This window comes from Myotis yumanensis, unplaced genomic scaffold (genome assembly GCF_028538775.1).
Source record: "Myotis yumanensis isolate MYYU_CA2020_CCGP unplaced genomic scaffold, mMyoYum1.0.hap1 SCAF_6, whole genome shotgun sequence".
NCBI classification, from domain to species: domain Eukaryota; kingdom Metazoa; phylum Chordata; class Mammalia; order Chiroptera; family Vespertilionidae; genus Myotis; species Myotis yumanensis.
Window position 1 is genome coordinate 75,736,718 of NW_027223757.1, and position 25,770 is coordinate 75,762,487.

At 50.8% G+C, this 25,770-nt stretch overlaps 1 protein-coding gene and 1 pseudogene across 2 annotated transcripts in view; one reads left to right on the forward strand and one right to left on the reverse strand.

Annotated features, from left to right (window-relative positions):
• Window positions 1-1,883: 1,883 nt before the first annotated feature.
• Window positions 1,884-25,770, forward strand: part of LOC139012427 (patr class I histocompatibility antigen, A-2 alpha chain-like) — a 40,052-nt gene continuing 16,165 nt past the window's right edge. Inside the window, exons 1-7 of one of the 2 annotated variants that reach the window (XM_070418400.1) lie at window positions 1,884-1,988; window positions 2,196-2,465; window positions 2,679-2,954; window positions 3,546-3,821; window positions 3,941-4,078; window positions 4,749-4,781; window positions 5,103-5,853. In XM_070418400.1, coding sequence (XP_070274501.1) covers window positions 1,925-1,988; window positions 2,196-2,465; window positions 2,679-2,954; window positions 3,546-3,821; window positions 3,941-4,078; window positions 4,749-4,774 — 1,050 coding nt within the window. In that variant the 5' untranslated portion in view covers window positions 1,884-1,924 and the 3' untranslated portion in view covers window positions 4,775-4,781; window positions 5,103-5,853. Of the gene's footprint in view, window positions 1,989-2,195; window positions 2,466-2,678; window positions 2,955-3,545; window positions 3,822-3,940; window positions 4,079-4,748; window positions 4,782-5,102; window positions 5,854-25,770 lie in introns of those variants that run through there. The other variant, XM_070418399.1, reaches the window with a different exon arrangement.
• On the reverse strand, window positions 9,288-11,542 carry LOC139012793 (protein archease pseudogene; annotated as a pseudogene).

Below are 25,770 nucleotides of genomic sequence, written 5' to 3' on the forward strand. Positions count from 1 at the left end.
CAGGCACTTTTAAATCATATGAGCATCTTCGAGTTTGGTTAAAGTACAGGCCGAACAGGGCCCAGCATTCCCACCCCTGACCACACCCTCTGGGGAATTTCTTGTCTTGTGCTCCAGGAGACATGTACACTAATGTTTAGAGCAAAAACTGGAACAACCACATATACCTCAATAGGAATATAGCAAGATTTCAGGATAATCATAACATGTAAGATTCAGCACTCAAAATGGAAGGACAGCCTTCTCTCTCAGGTGAGAGATGACCCTTAGGTAACGCTGAATCTCAGAGGGTCATGCAGTATCAGTCCTCTGTGCAGGCAAATGTAAAACTGGCAAAACTAAGATTCTGGTTGGACAAAGGTATATACTTATTGAAAATCTTTAGAGTATCTCAAGGGTATAAGAAGCACAGGAATCAGTGAGAGGTTACATCTGGGGGACAAGACTGTGTCCACTGATGGTTGTTGGCACCAATTCAGCATGAACAGGAGTGCCCCATTTGAGATGCCCAGTCTTTAAACTATTTGATCTAGCTACTGTGTGTTCTCAACTTTGTTTCCACTTACTGTAGGGAACATTATTAACGGCATTACTAAGACAATCTGACAAATGTTGTTGTATCTCCTTCCTCTATCTCAAACTTTTCCAAAAAATAAAATTTAGAGCATTGAAGAAACTAATCAATTAAAGCAAGCAATATTTTATTTGGTGGAACGACTGGGGAAGGTGAATAACCAGTCCCCAGTCACACACATACTGTGTGGGAAGGAGAATTGAGGAGCTTTGTAACTCTCACTCCAGGGCTACTTAGACACTTGGCATATGAAGCCTCTGAAATCACTCATTTCACAGATGAGCTTCCTGATGCTCAGGCTTCCCAGGTTGTGTTCCCCACTGCAGTTGACTTATCTTTGAGAATCTCTATCCAATGTTTTCAGGTAAGATTCCTACATGATTAAAGAGAAAACCTTCACTCTCTGGCATCAAGTTCCCAGGGAGAGGTTTTTTTCTAGAAGTGTCAGTTAGGTTTGATTGAGCAATTGAATTATTACCCCTCCCCCAGGAATGACTTTTCAGGCCATTTCACTATGGACATACCCTTTTGCTGAGGCCACATTTTACTTGCTGAGACCACATTCTGTTATCTCTCCCCTCCAGACCTGCACAGAGAATTCTCCACCCAGAAAAGACTGCCAAAAGTCCTTTAAAAATAACTGACTACTTTCACTGGGTGCTGAAGCCATCTGGGGCTCAGCCAGCTGGTGTGCGGATGATAGAATAAATTCGTAATCCCTCACCATTCTTAGAAATACAGTTGTATCTCCTTTCTCTATCTCAAATTTTTACAAAAGTGAAATTTAGAGCATTGAAGAAACTAATCAATTAAAGCAAGCGATATTTTATTTGGTGGAATGACTGGGGTAGTCCTGCGTTCCTCCTTCGGCGACCTAACAGTGTGCAGGGCAGAGGTGAGGGTGTGAGGCAGAGTGCATTCCAGGGAGAGGGGTTCCAGGAGGAGAAGAGAAGGAAAGGGCTGGTCCCAGCCTGGGGAGTCTTCTGGTTCCTCACACAGCCCCTGGGCAGTACTGAGGGAGACCATGAGACAGAGAGCTCTCCATGCAGGAGGGGCGGGGGGTTGTCAGGGCAACGTCCCAGGTCCCAGGCCTGGTCTCAGGGTCCCAGTCCCAGGGCGGTGTCTGAAGCGGGAAGCTCAGTGTAGGGGAGTCCCCACCTCCCCGCAGTTTCACTTCACACTCTCAAAACGTGTGAAGGGCCCTCCTTCCTGGATACTCGTGACGCGAGCCGAGTTCTCACTCCCATTGGTGGGCAGTTTCTAGAGAAGCCAATCAGCGTCCCCGCTGCTCCTGGTCCAATGCTTCCAGGGCCTCCTCGGGACTCAGACGGCAGATAGCGAAGACGCGTCATGGGGTCCCCAGCCCTCCTGCTGCTGCTCTGGGGGCCCCTGGCCCTGACCCAGACCTGGGCGGGTGAGTGCGGGGTCGGGAGGGAACGGCTTCTGCGGGGAAGAGCGAGGGAAACCTGAAGGGGCGCAGGACCCCGAGTTGGGCGCCTCTCCACGCCCGCCCCCCGCGCCCAGACCCCCAAACCCGGACCCCACCCTGTCCTACAGACCTCGGCCCCGAACGGCGCCGGGAGGAGGGTCGCGGGTGTCAGCCCCTCCCTCCGGCCCGCAGGCCCCCACTCCCTGAGACATTTCCTCACCGCTGAGTCCCGGCCCGGACATCGCAAGCCCCGCTTCGTGGTCGTCAGCTACGTGGACGACACGCAGTTCGTGCGGTTCGACAGCGACTCCGCGAGCCCGAGGATGGAGCCGCGGGCGCCGTGGATGGAGCGGGAGGAGCCGGGCTACTGGGACGTGAACACGCGCAACGCCGAGGTCGCCGCACAGAGTTTCCGACTGAACCTGGACATCCTGCGCGGCTACTACAACCAGAGCCGGGAGGGTGAGCCACGGGGCCCGGTCACCACCCTCATCCCCACGGCCGGGCCGGGGTCGCCCTGAGTGTCCGGGTCCGAGCTTCACCCTGAGGCCGCGTGACCCTCCTGGTCCCCCACCCGGGAGGACCTGGTTGCACTTTCAGTGTCGGTTTCATCCTGAGGGTTGGATGGAGTCCGGGCTGGGTGGGCGGGACCTGACCTCGAGGGGCGCGGGTCAGGGTCTCACACCTTCCAGTTGATGTTTGGCTGCGAAATGGGACCCGACGGGCGCCTCGTCCGCGGTTATGACCAGTCCGCCTACGACGGCACCGACTACCTCGCCCTGAACGAGGACCTGCGCTCCTGGACCGCGGCCAACACCGCGGCTCAGATCACCCGGCGCAAGTGGGAGGCGGAAGGTGTAGCGGAAGAAAGGAGACACTACCTGCAGGGGGAGTGCCTGGAGTGGCTGCGCAGATACCTGGAGATGGGGAAGGAGGCGCTGCAGCGCACAGGTACCAGGGGCCTGGGGCCTCCCTCCTCTCCCCTGGGGCTGGCCCTCAACAAGGAGACAGGACACAGGGTCAGTGTCAGACCCCCCTCCTGTGGGCCAGGAGACTGAGTCCGCCTGGCTTTTCAGATCCAGGGACGCCCGCCCTTCTCTCAGGGACACCTAGGGCTGCAGTCTCTCAGGGACAATTAGAGGGGAGACCAAGCCTGAAGGAACTGAGCAGCGGTTCCCATTGACCCTTCAGGAGCTCTGGGACCCCTGGGGGACTTGCTCTCTCAGGCCCTGCTCCCTGCCCCTCACCCAGTGTATCTGAGGTCTGACACCGACTTTTCTGAGTCCTTTGGCCTCCATCCAGGCCAGGACCAGAAATCCCTTTCTCCCCCTGAGACCTGCCTCCTGCCCTGGGCTGTGTCACTCTGACTAGAACTTTCTAAGGAGGAGAGGTCATCCCCAGATGCTCTGTCCAGGCTAGTGGTGCTTGTGTGCTCCCTCACCCACCCCAGGTGCCCTGTCCACGCTCAGGTGGTCACATGAGGGCTGCGGGAGGGTCCCCTGACAGTGCCAAGTCCCTGAATTTCCTCACCCTTCTCCTCAGACCCTCCAAAGACACACGTGACCCACCACCCCATCTCTGACCGTGAGGTCACCCTGAGGTGCTGGGCCCTGGGCTTCTACCCTGCGGACATCAGCCTGAGCTGGCAGCGTGATGGGGAGGAGCAGACCCAGGATACGGAGTTTGTGGAGACCAGGCCTGCGGGGGATGGGACCTTCCAGAAGTGGGCGGCCCTGGTGGTGCCCCCTGGAGAGGAGCAGAGATACACGTGCCATGTACAGCACCAGGGGCTGCCCAAGCCCCTGACCCTGAGATGGGGTGAGGAGGGGCGTGGGTACAGAGACTGGTCTCAGGGAAGCAGGAGCCTGTGGAGGCCTTCAGTGGGGTCGGGGCTGAGGACTGGGGGTCAGGGCGCTCACGTCCCCTTCTCTTCCCAGAGCCGCCTCCTCGGGCCACCATCCCCCCCCCACCCCTGAGCCTTGTTGTGGGTGTGGTCATCCTTGGAGCTGTGGTCACTGGAGCTGTGGTCACTGGAGCTGTGGTCACTGGAGCTGTGATGAGAAGGAAGCGCTCAGGTAGGGAAGGGGTGGGGCCTGAGTTTCTTGTCTCACTGGAGGTTGCAAGCCCAGGTAGAAGTGTGTTCTGCTTCATTAATGGCAAGTTCCATCCCCACACGTGTGGTTGCCCATGTGGGGCCCTATTTGCTGACACTCACTCTTTAGTAAGACACGTGTGGAAATGAGGCACAGATTGATCACCTTGATGACTTTAGTGATGGGGCCTGGTTCCCAGCACTCCCAGGTCAGGGTGGAAGGTCCCTGCTGAGGACAGACCTCCGAGAGGATGGTTGGTCCAGTCCCCACACATGTAGTTTCCTCAGGTTTCCTGATCCTGCCCTGGGTCTGTAGTCACAGTTCTGGAAACTTCTCTGGGCTCCAGGACTAGGAATTCCTTTAGGTCATAGTGGTTCTCAACCTTCCTAATGCCACGACGCTTTAATACAGTTCCTCATGTTGTGGTGACCCCCAACCATAAAATTATTTTCGTTGCTACTTCATAACTGTAATTTTGCTACTGTTATAAATCGTAATGTAAATATCTGATATGCAGGATGTATTTAGGTGATCCCTGTAAAAGGGTCCTTCAACCCCCAAAGGGTCGTGACCTACAAGTTGGGAACCGCTGCTTTAGGAGCTCATGGCCCTGCCTCCTCCCTGTCTTCTCACAGGATGTTTTCTTCCACAGGTGGAAAAGGAGGGAGCTATACTTAGGCTGCCAGTGAGTATGGAGGGGTGACCCCTGAGACCATATGATAGTGCATAGGGGAGCTCATGGGGGACCTCACCCCCATAGTTCCTTCTTTTTGTCCCCTCTCCTGGGTGCTCTGACCACTTCCTGTTTTGTTCTACCTCAGGCAGCTACAGTACCCAGAGCTCTGATCAATCTCTCTTGGCCTTTAAAGGGAAAACCCCGATGTAACGAGGGGACAGGTCTGGGTGATGGGGATTCTTTGGGACATAGTGAGCCTGCATGGGTTGTTGAGAATGTCACCACTTACAGCCACAAAGCTGAATATTTCATGATCATTTTCTTCCACAGCGTGAGGCACGTGCCTTGTGGGGGAACCAGTGATGGGAGATTTGTTCGAGCTCCTACTTTGTGATTCAAGAACCTCTGATTTCCTTCTGCAAATGGCATTTGAATGTGTGTGTTCCTATCAGCATAACGTGAGGAGGTCGGAGGCTGGCCCACACCTGCCCACCACTCACCCTTCTCACACTTTCCTGTCCGTCAGAGCCCGGCTGGGCCCTCCCCATCCCTGTCTTTACTTTGTGGTGCTCAGTGGGGGACTGAGTCATGGGACATTTGTCCAAACTCCCACTTTGTGACTCAAGTGAAAGGTTAGCATGGTGATACGTGGGCAGGCTTCATAGCCATCTGGAATGGAAATTAAAAAAAAAAAGAATTTATTTAAGGAAAGAGGGTGGGGGATGGGATACCCAAAGGGAAGGGCTGCACAGCACCGAGCCAAGTGGAGGTTGGGTGGATGATGGCAACACCCAAGATGTGGAGTTTCATCCTTATATGCAGTCACTGGCAGGAGTGGGTCTCGGGGCTGAATAGGTGGCTTGGAATGGGGATAGAATGCAGGTGTGGGATCAGGTGCCTTTTGGAAAATTTCAATTGCTTACATGGTCTAACTCCTGGTGTCTAGCAAGTTGTTCCTGCTCTTGCTCCCCTGTGGCGGGAAGCGTACAAATGGCCATTAAGGATTATATTGTCTGATAGCCCAAACATCAAGAACCTCTGACTTAAAAAAAAATAAATTCAGATTGGTGATTCTCAAAAACATTTAATCACTGCCTGGCAATAATACTCTACGGAAGTAGTTTTCCAGGTTATAACTTTCTGTAGAATATGTTCATTACATTCCTTCATTTGCCTGTAAGTTAACATGGTTCCAAAAGTTAAAGGCCCGAGTTCCCAAATGAATGTGGAAGTGTTAAAATACGTGTTATTATGCACACATTTTATTTTCTGCACTACTGTTTTGTTTTAAATATTTCATTTAAAAAATTTTATTAACATTACTTGCATGTTCAATGCTTTTGTGATGTATCAATTAAAATTATTTTCAAGGTAAAAAATAGCCCTGACTGGTTTGGCTCAGTGGATAGAGCGTCGGCCTGAGGACTGAATGGTCCCAGGTTCGATTCCGGTCAAGGGCATGTACCTTGGTTGCGGGCACATCCCCAGTAGGGGGTGTGTAGGAGGCAGCTGATCGATGTTTCTCTCTCATCGATGTTTCTAACTCTCTATCCCTCTCCCTTCCTCTTTGTGAAGAATCAATAAAATACATTTTAAAAAATAAATAAATAAATAAATGAAGAAGCTCTGATTTCTTTCTGCAAAGGGCATTGAATGTGTGTGCCTTCCTATCAGCATAACATGAGGAGGTGGGAGGCTCCCCCCCTCCCCCCACTTTTCCTGTCCAGCACAGCTGGGGCTGGGCCCTCCCCATCCCTGTCTGTACTTCGTGGTGCACTGAGTGGCAACTTCTTACTGCCTGATTGAAATAAGACTCTGGATGTGAATTTGTTTTCCCGTTTCTTGCCATGAAGGGCCGATGGGTTAAGTAGAGGAGAAGATTCTAAAATTTGAGAGGGAATAATTGGAATCACTGAGAACTTCCTAGAACCCATGTGTTTGCTGTTTTGAGTCTGTTGCAGGTGGGAACAGGAGAGGCTGTGAGCACTGAGTGTGGTCAGGAGCTGTGTACAGTTCCTGGTCAGTGCATCCTGGGCTTTGAAGTGGTCACTCCTCAGCTGGGTCATCTCTCTGCTCCTTTTTTGAAAAATATATTTTTATTGATTTCAGAGAGGAAGGGAGAAGAGAGAAATAGAAACGTCAGTGATGAGAGAATCATTGATTAGCTGCCTTCTGTACTTATTGACTCCACAGTTGATTCCAGGTGGCATACTGCCACAAACCCAAAGTAAGATACAGAATTACTTCAAAATAAACAGAAGGCCCTGGCCAGTGTGGCTCAGTTGGCTAGGCCTGGGCCCCTGCACTAAGATATCCCAGGGTCAATGAACCTGGTCAAAACACATGCCTGGTTTTCAGGCTTGATTCTCAATAGGGGCTGTGGAGGAGGTAACCTATACATGTATCTCTTTCATCCATGTTCCTTTACCTCCCTTCCTCTCTCTAAGAGAAAAAAAAAATCAGTAAAAACATCCCTTATAATAAAAGCATATGCAAATAGAACGAACAGTGGAACAATGGTCACTATGATGCACACTGACCACCAGGGGGCAAATGCTCAATGCAGGAGCTGTCCCTTGGAGGTCAGTGCACTCCCACAGAGGGAGCTCCGCTCAACCAGAAGCCAGGCTCATGGCTGGCAAGCCCAGTGGTTGTGGCGGGAAGTAAGGAGTGAGGGGTCCCGGACTGCGAGAGCCCTGGACTTCGAGAGAGATGTCTGACTGCTGGCTTAAAGTGGCAGGTGGATATCCCCCAAGGGGTCCCAGACTGAGAGGGTACAGGCTGGGCTGAGGGACACCTCCCTCCCTCCCCAGTGCATGAATTTTGTGCACTGGGCCTGTAGTCCTATATAATAAAAGGGTAATATGCTAATTAGAGTGGAAGTCATTATGGACCTTCGTCCTTCCGGACCTTCCAGCTCCTCTGAGCAGGTGGCTGCCGCAGGATCCAGGAAGCCTCTGAGGTTGTGAGGGAGGGGCAAGGTGGTGGGAGGGACCCCAGCCCAGGTGACCACCTGCGGCTGAGAGGGAGGGAGCTAGGCAGCCACCCATGGTTAGGGGTGATCAGGAAGGCTGGTAGAGTGGTTAGGGGCAATCAGGCAGACAGGCAGGCCAGTGGTTAGCACCAAAGGTCCCAGATTTCGAGAGGGATGTCCAACTGTGGGATCGGGCCTAATCTGGCAGTCAGACATACCCCAAGGGGTCCCAGATTGCGAGAGGGCACAGGCCAGGCTGAGGGACACCCCTCCACCCCCATGCATGAATTTTGTGCACCGGGCCTCTAGTGAAAAAATAAAAATAAACAGTAAGGAAAATCTGCAGTTTAAAATGTTAAGTCCTCCTCCTCCCCTGTCTCTCCGGGTGGGTGTGGGGCACTGTGACTGCTGCTTCCTGGAACCATTTGCTGAGGAGCCATTGAGAGGAGACGCATTGAGGACACCTAGGGGATGATTGAGGAGATTGGGGTGTGAAGGGGTTTCCCCCTGCATCACAAGCTGGGAAACCAGACTTTGAGACCAAGTCGGCAGCTTAGAAAAGCACACATAGTGGGGAATTGATATTCTTGAGACATACAGTACATTAAACTTGCAAAGGAAAGAACAGAGATTGAGTCAGGATTCAAAGTAACTCAGGAATCTTTTGAAGAAATCTCTACCTGAAAAGAACTGGCAGGAGGAGGAAGAATTCAGGTGCAGGGCACGTAAAGCCTTCCTTTCCACCCTGGAGGCCATGGACAAATTAGCTGGGAGCAACTTGAACCCAGGAGGAGATGGTTTGAGTGGGATTGCAAAGAGGTTGACCCGGCACAGCAGTACTGAGAGAGTGATTTTTAATGCATGTGCCGCCACAATTTTTATTGATTTACTTACTTTTTCCATTTTAAATATACTTTTATTTATTTCAGAGAGGGAGAAGGAGAAGGAGATAGAAATTCAGGGCTCTTTCTAGAGAAGTCTCCCAATTGTCCAATTAGAATTATTTCTTCTAAGATATCCAACTGGAATACAGGATGGCTCTGTCCTACAGCCATCTGAAATACAACCTCTCTTAATATACATATTGAAAATATATGTCTTGACCAATTTGGAGAGAAAGTGAAATCTTGATTATAAAATTCCACAAATTATCATTTTTTCTCCTAAATTGGATTTGATAAGAGCGTAAGGCTTCAGTATCTCTCAGGTTGCTGTTTACACGAATGCTCCCTTTGGGACCAGGCTGGAGGGCTGGCATTCCATCTGAAGGGAGTGAGGCACCTGTTGACACAGCAAGGAGTTAATAAATAAGGAACAACACTTGCCACCTGAAGAATTCTTTAACATTCGAATATCTGCTTAATACAGACCAAGGCTGTGCCTTGATTTTCCATTTGTGAAAGTCACACTTTAAGCAAAAAATTTCTGTTCTGCAAACCATCATATATCGTCGGAGACTATAGAATTTATATCTTCTCAAAAGGAAGAGAAAACAAAACAGTTCTTCATAGGAGTTTCTTGTTTATCTTAAATGTCAATGATCACAAACCCTCTGGCTTCCCTTCAGTGTAGACCTGCATGGCTGACTATGTTACTGCCTTGACTTCCATTCCCTGAGGATGCTTGGGCAATGAGAACGCTTCTCCACACCCAGTTGACCAGAATTTGACATTTACTTGCTCAAGAATAAGTACTTTCACTTTCTGAGGCAGGAAGAATTCCTCAGCACTGAACTTACAAAGCCAATCATCCAAAAAGTGAAACAGAAACCCACTCCTTGTGTTTCTACTTGTATTGCTAGGAGGGGCTTCACCGTCTCAGTATCTGTCATGGGCCCAAACGTGGCCATTGCATGTTGCTCGAAAGCTTCTCCGGAGCATCTCCCCACGAGTGTGCCTGGACACCCACTGTAGGATCCAGTACTCGAACTTCCATTGACTGGAAGATACTTGGCCTTGGTCGCCTTCTGCTTCTCGTTCAAACTGTCGTCCAGAGTATCTTCCTCTTCCTGCGCCATGACTGCAGCCTTGGACATTCTACTTCCACCCTTGGCCGACACAATTTTTAAAACATGCAATACCGGACTTTACTCAGGGCACTGACTTCTTTTCCCTTAGGTTGTCAAATGAAAAAAATGTCAACAACCGACACAAAATGGCCATCTGGTGTGAATGAATCCAAATTATACCTTTTTAAAGAGTCAGATTGGAAAAGTACACTATATTTTTGGTGAGCTGCAGAATTGCAGTCATTAGTGTGTGCTCCATGAGATGGAAAAGTGCAAATCGCTGATGCACAGTGAGACCCCCCCCCGAGGCACATGCTGAAGGCTCAGCAGATGTGACACCCACAGAGGTGCCTCTCTCCCTGCTCATGAGCAGCTCCTGCATCTTGTTTGCCCCCACCCCTGCCCCAGTCAGCGCCCAGTGCCACACTCCCCTGTCACAGCTCCCACCCAAATCATGCCCTGCATCTGGGACCAGCTCCCCTCATTTCCAGGAGAGTGGAGGCTGAAGGTGCAGACGGGTGTGACTGACTCAGAAGGATATGTAGAGGGTTCTGTATGTTACAGGACAGGGGCTGACACAAAGCGGGTCTGCCTCAGGCTGGCCTGCAGTGTGTGTTGCACAATTTCAGTCATTACTTGGTGTGTGCCAGGAGATAGAGAAGGTTGCAAATTGCTGATGCAGTGTTACCTGACTTGGTGTAGCAAAGATTTCATGAAATGAGTCCAGGAGCTTTTGCGAGGACATTTATTAAAGCTGGGGGCAGTGAAACAAAGGAAGGACTTGGGGGAGAAGAAGCAACAGGAGAGAGCCTAGGTGGCACTTGGCTTTGGCTCCCTAGAGTGGATGGGAAAAAAAGGCCACGTGTGTAGCTGGACAAGTGGAATGAGAAGTTAACTAGAAGAGGACATTCTGCCAAGAAAAGGCGGGAGCCTGCAAGCAGGCCACATCAGAACAAAGTCTTGCAAGCCAGACTTATTGTTCAGAGGCAGAACTTTCCTTGAGGTGATAAATAGTCCATGAGGGCATGGAAAGTTTAAGGGAGGGTACACTGCTGCAGGTGGAAAGGGTCTTTGTATAACATAGGAAATTAATAGTTTAATGTATAACTTAGCTCTGATGATCTCATAAGCATGCCTGTTAATCATTGCTACTTGCTGTACTCCATTGTTATTTGCTGTGCTCCCCAAATAAAAGCCATGAGAGCTTTGGGGGCTTTGCTACTTGCCTGACTAGCAATAGCCCTCTGCTTCTCTAAACTCAATCCTGCACGCCGAGCTCATCTCAGCATCACCGTTTACAAAGAAAACCAATAACATGGGAACCTGACAAGCTCAGGAAAGGCCTGCATGGTGGTCTTGCAAACTTAAAGACCTGAAGCAACCACAAAGGATGGTCTGAAATTTAACTAAAAGCACTGATGGTGGGTAGTTATGTCCTAGGCCAGTATCTTCACTAACAAGGTCCATTTAACTGAGCCTATTGTCTTTTTGCATCTACAAAAACATAACTATGAAATGTCTGGGTAACTTGTAACTTCCCTTTTTCTGGACCCCTGAGGGCACAATCAAATGCACCAGAGACCATAAATTCTTTCATTGTTATTGTTATCATGTTAATTGTTTATTAACTATTCTGCACTCACCTAAGTAAAAGAAGTATGTGTCTATGATTTTACTTTTTATCCAATCCCAGAGGTTTCCCCACTTTGCTTTCTGCCCCCTTCCTAACCTATCACCAATGGATTTCATGTATCCTACTTACGTCTATAAAACAAGGTGAAAAACCGCCATTCTCTGGAGCATTATCCCAATCCGTTGAGATTCTGCTTCCTCACAATTGTTGACAGTTTGGATCAAATTAACTCACAAAAATTCTTAACATTCTTGAATGTTTTTGCGTTAACACTAGAAACAGAAGAAAGAAGTGTTAGGTGGCTCAGGAGGCGGCGAAGGAAATAGAGTTTATCAGAAAAGGAAGGAAGGAAGGAAGGAAGGAAGGAAGGAAGGAAGGAAGGAAGGAAGGAAGGAAAGTTTATTCTGCGTCCCCGGGAGACCCACGTACCTGTTGTGCCCAGATTTCAAGATTCCCAAGAAACCACATCAGGGAGCCAATTCGATGTAAAAACATAAGAATCTGTATTCAAGCTAGCTAGCTTGGGCCCCCCATCCATATCAAGGCAAAACCAAATGGCTGAGCGCCCCAACCCCGCCCGAAGACCGGTTATATAGGGGGGGGTTGGAGAAAGGGGAGGAGAAAGAACTGTGCTCTGCCGCCTGGGTGTGGCTAGCAGAGTAGGATGTGGCCCCCTACCCTGGGGCAACCTAGCCCTCGCCCTTTCATTCCCCCCTTTGTCTTGGAACTTCCGGCTCAATCATGAGACGGACTGATTCCACCGTTGCTAGAGGCCCGTACTGGGCATATTTTAACAAATGGTCTGGTGGAGGGGAAAGAAACCATTTTAGTTTTAACAATTTCTATTGAAATAGGATTTTTTTTTTTAAAATTCCTCTATGGCTATCAAAAAGCCAAATCAAGATTAATTTATTTACTGTCCTGATGTTTGCATAAATACAACAAGAATGGTGATTGACTACCTTTGCTGGAATCTCATGGTTGAATCTTAATGTGCCCCGTAGGGCCAGGAAGCCACGCCATCCAGCTGCCATCAGGCCCGCCTGCAGTATCTGCTGAGTTAGGTGAATTCTTCACCTGTATTCCACCTGAGCCCACGCTCCAGGCTTTAAGGCCCATTTCAGTAGCTCTCCTACCCATTGCGGTCCAGAGTGTGTGGGGGTTTTGCAGGAACGTAGAGGCATTCCTACTGCTTCCCTTTTTACCAACCGCCAGTGATGGTAGGGCATTGGCCTGATACTCTAGCGCCAGCCATCTTCAGGGTTTCTAAGCAGGATACCAGGCTTTCTTCGTGGCATTCTTACTGGCTTCAAGTCTTTAGAGCTCAGATAGGGCTCTTTAAAACATGATACTCCAGTCAAAGTTTTCCGTTAATAAAATCACTATTAGGAACCGGTCTTATTGAATTTATGCAAAGAAATGTATTGCTATGTTAGCATTGCCAACTTTTGGAGGAATTACATAAGAAGAAAGACATAATGATTTACTCTAAGATTTGCTGATTTTCCTTGCTAATTTCTTTTAATTGTTGGCATTAAATTTTCTTTCTATGCGTAACCATGCTTTAGACCTTCTATTCTAAACAGGCTGTTTTTCAGACTACCCCTGACATGGGCATGGTCATAAAGGCCTGCAAGCAGTATACAGGCTGCCAACTGTTAGCTGTCTCTCAACAGAGACCAAAACCTGATGGGCACTGTTCCCTGCCCAGGTGGGCACCTGCCCTCTTGGCAGCTAGGCACCTTTTACTTTTTGGGGTTCACCCCATATAGTATCCTTCCAGGATAGCCAACATACATTCAAACCTGCAAGAGAATTAAAGGTCAATATAATATATTAATATAATGAAATATAATATAGGCATCATGGCCGCTTTAGGCAGCCACATCTTCTGCTACTAAATATGTGATACTAAAGTCTATTTTTTGACCTTCCTATGAATTGTCCTTGTCTCTTTGGAGCCATGTCCATGAAGATGCAGGCATTATCTAAGTTTATTCAATGTTACTAGCATCGGGCAGGTCGAGCATGCCATAGCAGGTTGCGTTGATCTCGATCGATGCTCTATTTGGTAATGAAGTCTTTCCGGATCATGGATGGGTCCGCTGACCGGACGTGGGTGTGATGGACCCAGGTCGCACGTGCAGGGCTGCCAGGGCCTTGTCTATGGCAGACAGTTAGTCAGGCAGCAGGTCCAGGAGACAGGTGGTCAGAAACACACCTCCGACAAAGCAGCTTACCAGGCTCAGGACTTTCTGGCAGAAGGCTGAGGCTTCCGGGCTGGCTCCCGGTCGGCGCAGCACACAGATGGGCACCAGACTGCAGATGAGCATGAGCACCAGCAGGAGCACCCGGGCTCCTAATTTCACCTCCAGGCCCACAGGCAGTGGGGGAGCCGAGGCTACTGCCTCTGGGCGACACACCAGGAGCTCTGGTTCTCCCCAGGGCCCCATGGTGGCCGGCTGCTCCAGTGACTCTCAGACCTTGCGAGGGTTTTACTCCATGGCCCTCACCAGGTTCAGCAACCAGGCCTCTTTCAAGGGAGTGCGCTAGGACTAAACCTTTTATCAGCTTTATTCCCGCTTATCTTTATAGATTTTAAGGCCTATTAAGTCTTTGCCTCGGGGAACTGAGCCCTATCTTTAAATGTTATTAGAAAAGCCATAAAATACCTTTTAAATTACCCTAGAATTTTAAAATCTTAACCTAGCACAGAATATCACATAGAAAATCAAAGTTCCCAGTAAACAACAGAGATGCTTATAAACATCAAATAAACATTTATACTTACACCTTTTTAGTGAACAAGTATTTTTACAGCCTTGGGCTCTTGAGCAGATAACAGGAATACCACCCGAGTCCCCTGATTGGGGGCCTGATAGGAACAGATGTGAGGGTCTTCCCTTTCCCACATCTCAGGACAGGATTCTTGATCTATGTCTTATTTAGATAGAAATGGTATTTATCACAAACAAACAAACAAATCCAAAACCAAGAAAATCAAGGCCAGAAGTACCCTCTGATGTTTTAGGGATACCAAGGAAGGAGAAGTTAGGCAGTGTCCAGTCCTTCTCACAATTCACCAGTGACCAGTCCCAGCTTACTGGTTTATCATTTATTTATATTAAAGCCATGCCTTCCAGTTAGAACTCTTGGCCTTAATTTTTAGGTTTTATGTAAGAGACATAGAAATTTTCAAAATGCAATGTTTAAAGATAAAGTCCATCTGTAATAAAGCGAAAATAAGCCCTAAGCTCCAGTTAGCATTGTTAGGCATGCCCATGAAATTAGCGGTACCCAGGAAATAAACGCCTGGGAGCCATTTTTGCCATTTTTTTCCCCATTTCATCTGATATCCAAAATATACCAGGTTACATAGCCAACCGGCTTCCTATTCCGACCAGCACCCTCTTGTGTTGCTCCTTGGCTGCCTCAGGCCAGGTCACTTGGTGCAGCCTCAGAATGGAAAACGCATCGACATCCAGGACTAATGTCAGCATTTTATCAGAATTTATCTTTTCTACCTGAAATAATTGTACTTTAGAAATTGGATTACTGCTATCAGTTTCTTTTAAAGACTTGGCTATAACCTTTAATTGTCTTTAGTTTAAGGAAAGCAGGGTTTTCTAGATTTAAGAGATTAGTTTAAAAATAAATCCGCGAAGCAAGCACGCTTGCAGCCTTAGAAAACTTTGCCTTAAAGCTCTACCCCCGACTAAATCAGAGGGCGGGGCCTTTGCTGTTTCAAGATGGCGGCCCCCAGGGGCACGGCAATCCATGTGGCCAACATGGCGGCAGCCAAGTTATGCAGCTTCTAAACTGTTCTCTGATAGCAATACTAGTAGAAAGCTGATTTTAAAGGAGCCACCTCTTGGCCGCTTGAATGTTGGTTGGCAAGAGGTGTAGCCATTGAAATGCAAATTAACATTTCTAAAGATGACTGCAGGCGGAATTGGACCACCTGCATGCTAGGGAAAGGGCGTGTCTGCCCTGCTCTCCACCAAAAAAAGGTGTAACTTCAGACTTAAAAAAGATTTTAAACTTTTAGCTGGTAAGTTAAACATTCAGTTCTTTAGATTTTTCATCAGGTAAACTAGAGCAAACCATTTCTTTATCTCCAATGGGCTCTGGAAAACCACATTCGAGTCCCGTAAACAGACTCTGGCCCCTCTGGTCTTTTTTTTTTTTTCCCTTCTTTCAGATGTAAATTGATTACATTTCCCAGGACCATCCCTTCAAGACCAAAATAGTCCTGGGCCTCTACTCTGCATACAGCAAAAGTCCGGCCCAGCCCAAAACTATGCTCATTCGTTTTTAAACTGGCCCTTCTCCCTTTACACGTGCACAGAAATCCCGGATGCATTTTAAAACTTTTACATTTCTAGCTGGGGCGATCTCCATGGGAAGAGGCCAGCTCGCGCGGCCGCCGCCGCCGCTAGGTGTCCGGCCCTCAGGCTCCGCGGGGGACCCTTCCCAGACCTTCCCCCGGACCCGACGCTGCCGGGGGCCTCGCTGCTCCGGCATCCCGCAAGCGACCCGCCGGCCTTGCTCCCCTGTGCTCCGCCCAGCTCCACTCGCTCGACACAAGCCCCCAGGGGTCAACACCCTGCCGCCGCCACCGCGGCCATGCTCCGCGAACGAGCTTGTCCGCGCCCGGCCCGAGCCTCCAGGGCCGCCCCCCGAAGGCGCGCCACCGCTCAAGGTGCTGAGCGCAGGCTGCGGGGCTCGGGCTGCCCGGGCTGCCGCCGCCTCTCCCGGCCTCCGGCCTCTTCCAGGCCACGCCGCTCGGGCTCTGGCTCCGGCCCAGCGCCTGCCGCCGACCGGGCCGGAGGCCGAGCCTCCAGGGCCGCCGGCGCCGCAGCCGAGCCACCCGGCCCGCGGCGTGGCCGGGCTCCGGGGCAGCCGCGCACCGCTCCCGCACGCCTGCCCCCGGCTGCAGAGCAAGCGGCTCCCGGGGCCCCAGGCACAGTGACACCCGATCACCCTCCCTGCCTGGGAGGCGCGCGGGCGGGCAGGGACCTCTCCCCTGCTTCCACATTCATATATTTTCACCAGATATTTACTCAGAGTTCAAACAATCCATTCAATTTCTAACAATTTCCCAATTTCTGAGGGAGCTCTAAAGCCTCCCGCAATCTCCTTGAAATGATCAATCACAATACCCAAAAGAGTCCACAGAAAACAAAAACACAGACAGACAAACAGGGCTCGAAACAGCCTTCCAATTCCATGGAAGAAACAGACGGCGGCATTATGCCAAACCTTTTCAGATTGGGATTTCTACAGACCCCTCGACCTCGGGAGCAAAGCTACCAATACAGATGGCGAAGCTACTCGCCTACAGATCCCCCGACCTCGGGAGCAAAGCTACCAATACAGATGGCGAAGCTACTCGCCTACAGATCCCCCGACCTCGGGAGCAAAGCTACCAATACAGATGGAGGATCGAGGCGTCCCCCGACTCCTCCCGCCCTTTGACCTCCATGTGCGTCCACGGTCAATGTGGGCGAATACAGATTTCAGAAGTGAGCTCACACAGAACAGACAAACATAATACAGACACTTACCGCGGTCATGCAGATTCTACGAATTGGGGAAGTCCCTACATGGTCTTGGGAACCCCGGGCGAGCCCCCAAATGTTGTGCCCAGATTTCAAGATTCCCAAGAAACCACATCAGGGAGCCAATTCGATGTAAAAACATAAGAATCTGTATTCAAGCTAGCTAGCTTGGGCCCCCCATCCATATCAAGGCAAAACCAAATGGCTGAGCGCCCCAACCCCGCCCGAAGACCGGTTATATAGGGGGGGGTTGGAGAAAGGGGAGGAGAAAGAACTGTGCTCTGCCGCCTGGGTGTGGCTAGCAGAGTAGGATGTGGCCCCCTACCCTGGGGCAACCTAGCCCTCGCCCTTTCAGTACCCCCAAAGACAGGGCATGTGATTCATGCCAACAGGGAGGGGGCGCTTTTTTTATACTGCAGTTGGGTGAGGGGCAGGGACATGAGCTGAGGTATTCAGCTGAGGAAGTTTCCACTGCAGGGGGTCAGCAAGGTATTCAGGAAGGAGTCAGTATCTGTGTGGGGGTCCTGTTGATTCAGGGAGAAGCCAGTATCTGTGTCTGGCACGCTGATCTGTTAGAAATGCCAGGGGGAGTCCATTATCTGCATGTATCCGATCCTGGGCTCTCTCTGGCCTAACAAGAAGTAGCTAAGGCAGGGCTGATGTTAGCTCACGGGTAAGTGAGAGAAAGTGGGCCTTGGAGACAGGGTCAGGGGGTGAGCCCAGGATGAGATCCCGCTGCCCACTGCTCCTCTGGCAGCAAGTCTCCTGGGGACCCTTAGAGTTTAGGAGGAGGTCAAAACTTCATGCCTGCGAAGGGGCATGGGTGTGCTCTAGAGTGAGCTGCACTGGGTCTTTGTCTTGGTTTTTTTTTTATCTTTTTTCCTGCAGGCGACTGTTAGGTCGGAGAGAGCCCAGGATCTGATACATGCAGATAATGGACTTCCTCTGCCATTTCTAACAGATCACCATGCCAGACACAGATAATGGCTTCTCCCTGAATCAACAGGACCCCCCGCCCCCCGCGCGCCCCCCACAGATACTGATTCCTTCCTGAATACCTTGCTGACCCCCTGCAGTGGAAACTTCCTCAGCTGAATACCTCAGCTCATGTCCCTGCCCCTCACCCAACCGCAGTATAAAAAAAGCGCCCCCCTACCTGTTGGCGTGAATCCACGTGCCCTGTCTTTGGGGTACATGGGTCTCCCGGGGATGCAGAAATAAACTTTCCTTTCCTTTCTTTTCTGATTCACTGGACTCTCTATTTCTTGCGCTGCCTCCTGAGCCACCTAACCTAACATTTGGTGCCTTGAAACCCGGGTGGCTCGAGCACTCCATTTGGCCGTCCCTCCGCGGCTCGGGGTGCCCGCCTCTCCCTCCTCGTGGCTCTGGACCCATCAGGACCTCATCTCTTCAGCTCAGCAACTTTTCCCAGTTTGGCAGCATCAGCGGTGAGTCCCGCCCCGCCCCCGTGCCGGTCCCATGTGGCCGCCCGCCCACCCGCCGACATCTCTGTCCATAAAACGCGGCTGCGTCAGGGAGTGCCTCTCCGGAACCTTCCAGGAAGGCTCCTTCAGACCTGGGAAGGTAGAGGGACGCCTCTACCCCACCCACGGTCCCTCTGTCTGTCCGTAGCGTGGTTTAAACCGCTGGGACGCCAGCCTTTAGCCCCGCTACAGGCCACGGGTATCGAGCACGGGGAATCCAAATTCCAAATCTGACCTGAGCACACCTCTAGGGTGCCAGCTCGCAGATCTGGCTAAACACGGGGCCTGTCCCGGACCTGCATCCTTTTTCTGTAACGTAGCATGGCCTCAGTCTGAAAACGGGACCCTGACTTTACCGTCGCACCGATCTCAGTAATTTCTGCCAGCAAACTGGGAAATGTGTCCAAGTCTCTCTCTCTCAGTCTCTCTCTCAGCCTCTCTCCATCTCTCTGCATTCCCCGTCCCTCCCCCAAAGTTCCTTCCGCCATCTCTCCTCGCTCTGTCCTTCCTCCTCCCTCCGGGCTGTCCCTGCGCTTCCCCCACCGTGCACCACCGAGCCCGCGGTGTGTGTGGTGTATGTGTGTGGGGGTAGGTTCATGTGCTGTGTGTGTGGCGGCAATGGCACCGCCATCATCTCCGCGTTCTCCCACCCCTCCCTCCACTGGAGACCAGACCACCGCAAATTCGGCATAAGCCCCTGTCCGTCCACACTCTCCCCTCCTCCCTCCCTGCTGGACTCTCTTCCAGCCACGCCTTCTCCACCGCCTCCTGATCCCGCCTCCCCTCTTCCGCCCTCCCCCATGGCGGCTGGAAACTCAAACCGCCTTTTAGAACCCCATGCCCCTGCACTCCGCCGCCGTGCAGTCCCTCTGTCCGCGCACTGCCGCAGCCGCTAACGCCTTAGCCTCTGCTGGAAACTCTGCCCCGACCTGCCTGCTTCCCCAGTAGGCACATACGCGCGGCTGTCAGTCCTTAGGCTCTACCTTCCTTCTGCCCTCCCCTCTGCCCCGCCCCTGGGAGGTTTCGACTTGAAACCGCAATTGAAAAGCACCTGGTGTCTTTCTCCACCAACCCCACTGCATCCAACAAAGAATTCCAGTGCCTCTCCCACGCCCACCCAGGCCACCTCTCCTGCGCTCTCCCCTCCCCTTACAGGCCTGCCTTAGTAACCTGTACCCCACGCAGTGCCCTCTCTAAATTCTAACCGCCCGCCTTCCACTGTGCGCTCTGCCGAATCTCCTCCCCCATGACTGCCAGCACTTTACATTCACAGGTGGCCTGCCAGTTCCCTTTGCAAGAGGTTGCAGCTGGACTCTCTTCAGACCCTTTTAACAAGCAGCTTCCTTCTCCCCGAGAGCCCAAATCCTGAGAACGTTAGCTCCAGAACAGCCTCTTCCATTTCTGCACCCATTCTACCCCTGAGGGAAGCAGTGGGGACTGAGGGCATAGCTGAATCTATGCCCCCACTCTCTAAACCCGACCTTTAAGGTCTTTATTGGTCCTCAAACCCAGGTCCGAGATCAAGTGAAAAATGGCCTTGAAAGTTCTTAATGCCCGTGAGGAGCAGGCACAGTCAGAAAGGAAGGCCTGCCTTCCACAGAGAGTAGACCTGCAGACACGCCTTGTTGTGGCCCTGTGGTTGACGGCAGCCGCCATGGCCCTGAGGGGGCTGTGAGCGGTGGGGGTGCAACGAAAGGAACGCCGCTACCGGAGAATGCTTCAAATGAAGAGATGAAGGCCACTGGGCAAAGCAGTGCCCCTGGTCCCGGGCTCCAGGCAAGCCCTGCCCAGCGTGCGGTCAAAATGGTCACTGGAAGAGTGACTGCCCTGGAAAAGTGGCAGGCCTTCTACGCCTCAGCATGGGGGGGCCGCCCTTCCAGGCCATGACCGCTGGCCATGTTGAAACTGGCTGAAGACTGAAGAAGCTCAGCCTCGATTACTCCAATCACCCTCTCACCCTCGCTGAGCCTCGGGTCACAATGAAGGTAGTGGGTCACCTTCCCGTCGATACGGGGGCTACCTTCTCTGTCCTGCCCTCCTTTGAGGGCCCCTTTATCCTTCCAAGATCTCGGACATGGGTATTGACGGCAAATCCACCTTTCTTCTGGCCACCGGACCCCTTCCTTGCCTCCACCATAGCCCTATAACCCACTCGTTCTTAGTCATGCCTTCATGCCCCGTGCCCCTGTTAGGACGAGATATCCTCACCATCCTAGCGGCCACTCTGCCCTTCAGCCTCCCCACTCCAGCTTCCCTGCTCCTTCCACTCCTGGCCCCCTCCCTTTACAGGGACACCGATTCCCCACTGCCATGCGTCCTGTCATGGGGCCCAGTTGTCCCAGACCACAGTCGCCTAGCTCAGTCTCTCAGTCTCCGCCTCCGTGAATGCCTTATCTCTTTATCTCCTCCACACTGTCTCCTCCTCTGAACTGAAAACTGCTCTAATCTCGACCCATCCCCCTCCACCCTTCCCAAAGGAAAAATGCGGCAGTTTTAAAATCCAAGCGGCTAGAGGCCTGGGAACAGGCTGCACGACTTGCTCCCTCCCCATCCCCGCCTTTTCTCCAGCCTCCAGGTCCCTGGCTTCCACTGCTCCTTCCATTTTCCCTTGGATAGCAGCGTATTCTAACATTTCCTCCCACTTTCACTGCAATACCTACCTCTCTCAGGCTCACCGAGTGCCTCCCACCATCTCCGAAGAAGATTCTCCGACACCATCCAGGACCAGATGACTCATCATTCCTCACAGGCTCTTACCTGGCAAGCGACCCTCCAATTTTTCTCAGGTTTTTCATATTTTCAGGGGAAACAGATACGGAATGATGAGGGAGTCATCAATTCTACTGTCTGGGATGGGAAATCCTCTAGTGTCACTCTTTATTTACAAACCCTGGACCTCCTCCTATGCCCACCCTCATCAACACAACTTTCCATCTACTCTCCAACATCAATCCCTACTCCTCTACATCCTGCTGGATTTGTCTGTCACTGACTCGAACTCTCATCATAGCCACTCTATTCCAACCAGTCTACTCCAGGAGTCTACTACTGGACCATCTAACTAAACTCTCTCTAGAAATTCGCAGCTCCTGGCCGGCCTCCTGCCCATGGCCCCGACCAGAAGTCCGGGCTACACCAAGGAGCCCCACTTTCCTGAGCCCTTTTGACCCTTCTTGCTCAACCACCGTCTCCTTACTGATCCCCCTCCCCTGGGTACATATCTCCCATATCTGTCTTACCCAGGCAATTGCTCCGAGAACATGAGAACAGGTTTCTGCTCAAGCCAGAGCCAACTGACCAGGACTCCCAAGGACCAGCCCTTCACCCTGGTGACTCGGTCCTCCTTAAGAACCTACATCCACAAGCCTTGGAGCCTAGGTGGACGGGACTTCACACTGTAATCCTCACAGCCCCCACTGTGGCCAAGCTGCTTGGTGACCCCAGCTTGACGACCTGTCCTGGCACTGCCTCTCCAGACTCAAGAGGACCCCAGGGCAGCATGACTTCTATAAATGTGATGTATTGGGCCCCATTAACGTCTGCCTTAACCGCCCCGCCCTCCTCCTTCTCCTCCAGGCCCTGAGCAACCTACACACGCCCCCACCCTCTTGTGTGGAGGTTCAAGGTCTGTGAAACCTACTACCAGAACAGCAAAAAGTCACCTGGCAGCGAAACCCAGACAGCTGGCTGCTGTCCCACTCACGAGTTCTCCAAGAACCCAAGGGAAAGGTGAATGTCAGCCTCCCGTGGCTGGCATTCCCCTTTGGGAACCCAAAACTCCAGAGCCCACCCTGCCCCCACAGATATGCTACCAGACCAGTAATCCGGTAACTGGGGGACAAGTCATTTAGAACTGTACCCGAAACCACACCGCATTCAGTCTCACCAAGGCCAGCCCAGGTACCTTCTTTTGGTGCAACAGCACCTTAAGCAACTGCATGAACTCCTCTGACCCCGGGCCTTGCTTCGTGGTCACAGTAGTTCCCCAACTAACCTTGTATGGAGAGTGGGAGCTCGCCTGGCTGCTCCCTCCATCCCACCCCCGGACCCGCCGGGCTGTCTTCCTCCCTGTCATGTTAGGGGTGAGTATCACTGCCTCAGTAGGCCTCACGGGGAGGCCCTCGGGAACAGTTTGGTCACTGCTCAGGATTTCAATGACAAGCTCCAGCTAGCCCTGGAGTCTACTACTGCCTCTTTTAGCCTCCCTACAGCAGCAAGTGACATCAGTAGCCCAAGTAGCCCTACAGAACCAGCGTACCTCAGACCTTCTGACTGCAGAAAGAGGAGGAACCTGCATATTCCTTCAGGAAGAATGCTATTAATTACATCGAGGCCGGAGTAGTAGAGCAAAACGTACAGACCCTGACTAAGCTGAGTGAAGAACTACATGCAAGACACTTCCAGGACAACTCTCCTTTCGGCTGGTTCCAAAGCCCCTTAGCTACCTGGGTCCTACCCATGGTAGGGCCCTTGATTCTCATCTGTGTCTTTTTTCTTCTAGCCCCCTGCCTCCTCAAGTTCATCTGCTCCTGGATCACGGAGATGTCACGGGTGACTGTGAATCAGCTCCTGCTCCATCCCTACACTCGGCTCCCCTCCGACCTGCCTCTGCCTAACCCTGGCTTTTAACCACCGCCCCCCCTCATCGTCCATGTTCAGCTGGAAGCAGTCAGAAAGAGTCGCCGTCCCTTATCACCAAAAGGCCGGGATGTTAGGTCGGAGAGAGCCCAGGATCGGATACATGCGGACATGTGATGAGACAATGGACTCCCCCTGGAATTTCTCACAGATCAACGTGCCAAACACAGATACCGGCTTCTTCTCCCTGAATCCACATACCCCCACAAAGATGCTGACTCATTCCTGAATACCTTGCTGAGCCCTCTGCAGCTGAAGCTTCCTCAACTGAATACCTCAGCTCATGTCCCCGCCCCTCACCCAACTGCAGTATAAAAAAGCGCCCCCCTCCATGTTGGCATGAATCAACGTGCCCTGTCTTTGGGGGTACATGGGTCTCCCGGGGACGCAGAATAAACTTTCCTTTCTTTTCTGATTCACTGGACTCTATTTTTTGCGCCGCCTCCTGAGCCACCTAACCTAACAGCCACCTCCTGAGCCACCTAACCTAACAGCGACAATCATAGGGGAGGGTTCCAGTGAAATATTCATCAGCTTTCCAGGTGAGTTTTTAATATGTTGATACATCAAAATGAGCCTATAGGGAGTTTGGGATTATTCTTTGGTCGGTGTTATGCCCAGATTTCAAGATCCCCAATAGACCATCAGGGAGCCAGCCAAGTCCGATGCAAAAGCAGAGTCCTTTATTATTATTACAGACCCGGGTCTGGCTCCCAGCCTCTTCCGATGCAACGGCAAGAGGAGAGAGAGAGACCGCAGTGAGAAAAAACAGGGTTTTTAATAGGGGGTGGAGTGAGGGGAGGAGAGCTGACTGTGGGCCTTGCTGATTGGCCAGGTGCAAGCCGGGTCTTGTTACACAGACTATGGCGCACAAGTCCTTTGATTGTCATTGGTCAGTTTAAAGAAATCCCGGGCGTGGCCAGCAGAGGCCTGGGCCTCCGGGAAGAAGGTACCTTCCTGAGCACATGGCTACTGCCCCAACATGGAGGATACGGGGCAAGATGGAGGGCATAGCCCTCGCCCTTTCAGTCGGCTTTACTATTTTACTTTTATCTTGGGTCATCTGGCTGTAACGGATTTTTATTATTTGCACCCCAGCTTCATCTGTCCTTGGGATTATCTGGCAATAATGGCACTAGTTGGGCCTTTGTTCTCTATTTTCCCTGGCCAGGGTGATTTAAGCTATGTCCTCTCCAATTAGGGAGGGGAGTGTCCTTGGTTAGAGAAGATAAGGTCTTGCAGTTCATTAGCTGGCTGTAGTGGTTCAAATTGTTTGCCTTGTTTAATTTTCTGTCTCAGTGTCCCCTTCCCACTGACCCAGGAAGTTTCCTAGCTTCTCACTCTCCTTCCTACTATGCAGAAAGGATGGAGCGATGAAGTGAGGGTGGCCAGGGGATGTGGCAAATCAACCGTGACTCCTGCGACCACAGGCCTGCACCGCTTCCTTCAACCCTCCTCACTCAGGGCAGGGCAGGCTTGTCTTCTTTTCCTTACTATTCCTGGAGCATCTGCTGTGGCCACAGGAGCCAGACAGTGAGGAGAGGAGGCAGGGAAGGGCAGGGAGGAGCTGACTCCTGCACTTACTTCCCTCCTCTGTGGAGGGAGGAGGGGGAGAGAAGTCAGCATAATGGGGCTCAGCCAATCAGACAACCTGGGAAGGGGCACCTCTATAGGCAACAAGATGCTGGCTCTGCTGGGAAAGGAGGTGAGAGGGCTGTCAGGGCCTGCATTGAGATGGGAGGTTCGAAGCAGAACCCTGAAAGGAGACTTTATGATCACCTTCCTTTTAATGGGGGGGGGGGGGGGGGGGGGGATGGAAATATGTTATTGAAGTGGACCCTTGAGTATTTTTTATGTCTAATTACTGTTCCGAATAGATAATTATCTTTATAATTTTATGTTGATTCTTAGTATCATATAGGAATTCATTTTATTGTTATCAAATGTATTACATTTATTATTTTATACCTTTGATAATTTTGGAGGAATTTGATGATGGATGGATGTTTCCAGACATATAATCAAAATGTAAAATTTTAAATTACTTTATTTCTAATTATCCTTTTATTTCATGTCTTTCTCTAATATTTTTCCACTGAATGTGAAGTTTATTCTTTGCTTCATAAATTATTTATTTTATCATAAATTGGTGTAGAAGTGTAGTAAAAGCCTGTTACTTATTAACAAAGTGATAGAACTTACTAAAAGTAATTATGTTATATTTATTCAACAACCAACAAATGTTTTTCTGCTTTGAACTAGTCTTGTATTATAATAAACATTTCTTGATATCTTCCTATGCGCAAGGCTCTGTTTTATGAGAATCACAAATACTGAGTTTATCCCAATTAGATTTACAATTAAACCAGTTACATAGGCTCCACAATCATCTCCATTCTAAAGGAGAGGAAACTAAGTCACAGATGTTTACACAACTAGTCCATGTTCAGAGAGCCAGGAAGTAGCCAGAGAGGCCTGACAGACAGGAAATGTCACTCAAACCTGTGTGATTGCCTTCCTGTAACACATCCTCGCTGAAATAGATAACTCTAGTTAAATAATTTTAAGTGTTTTGTTTACTGTATCCACATCTTTATGGTACAATTTTTTGTTGGAAACATACTCATTTTGTCCCTTAGGCTTTATATTTAGGTAAGAGGATATTTACCACCTACCAGGAACCATCTGTAAATTTGTTTG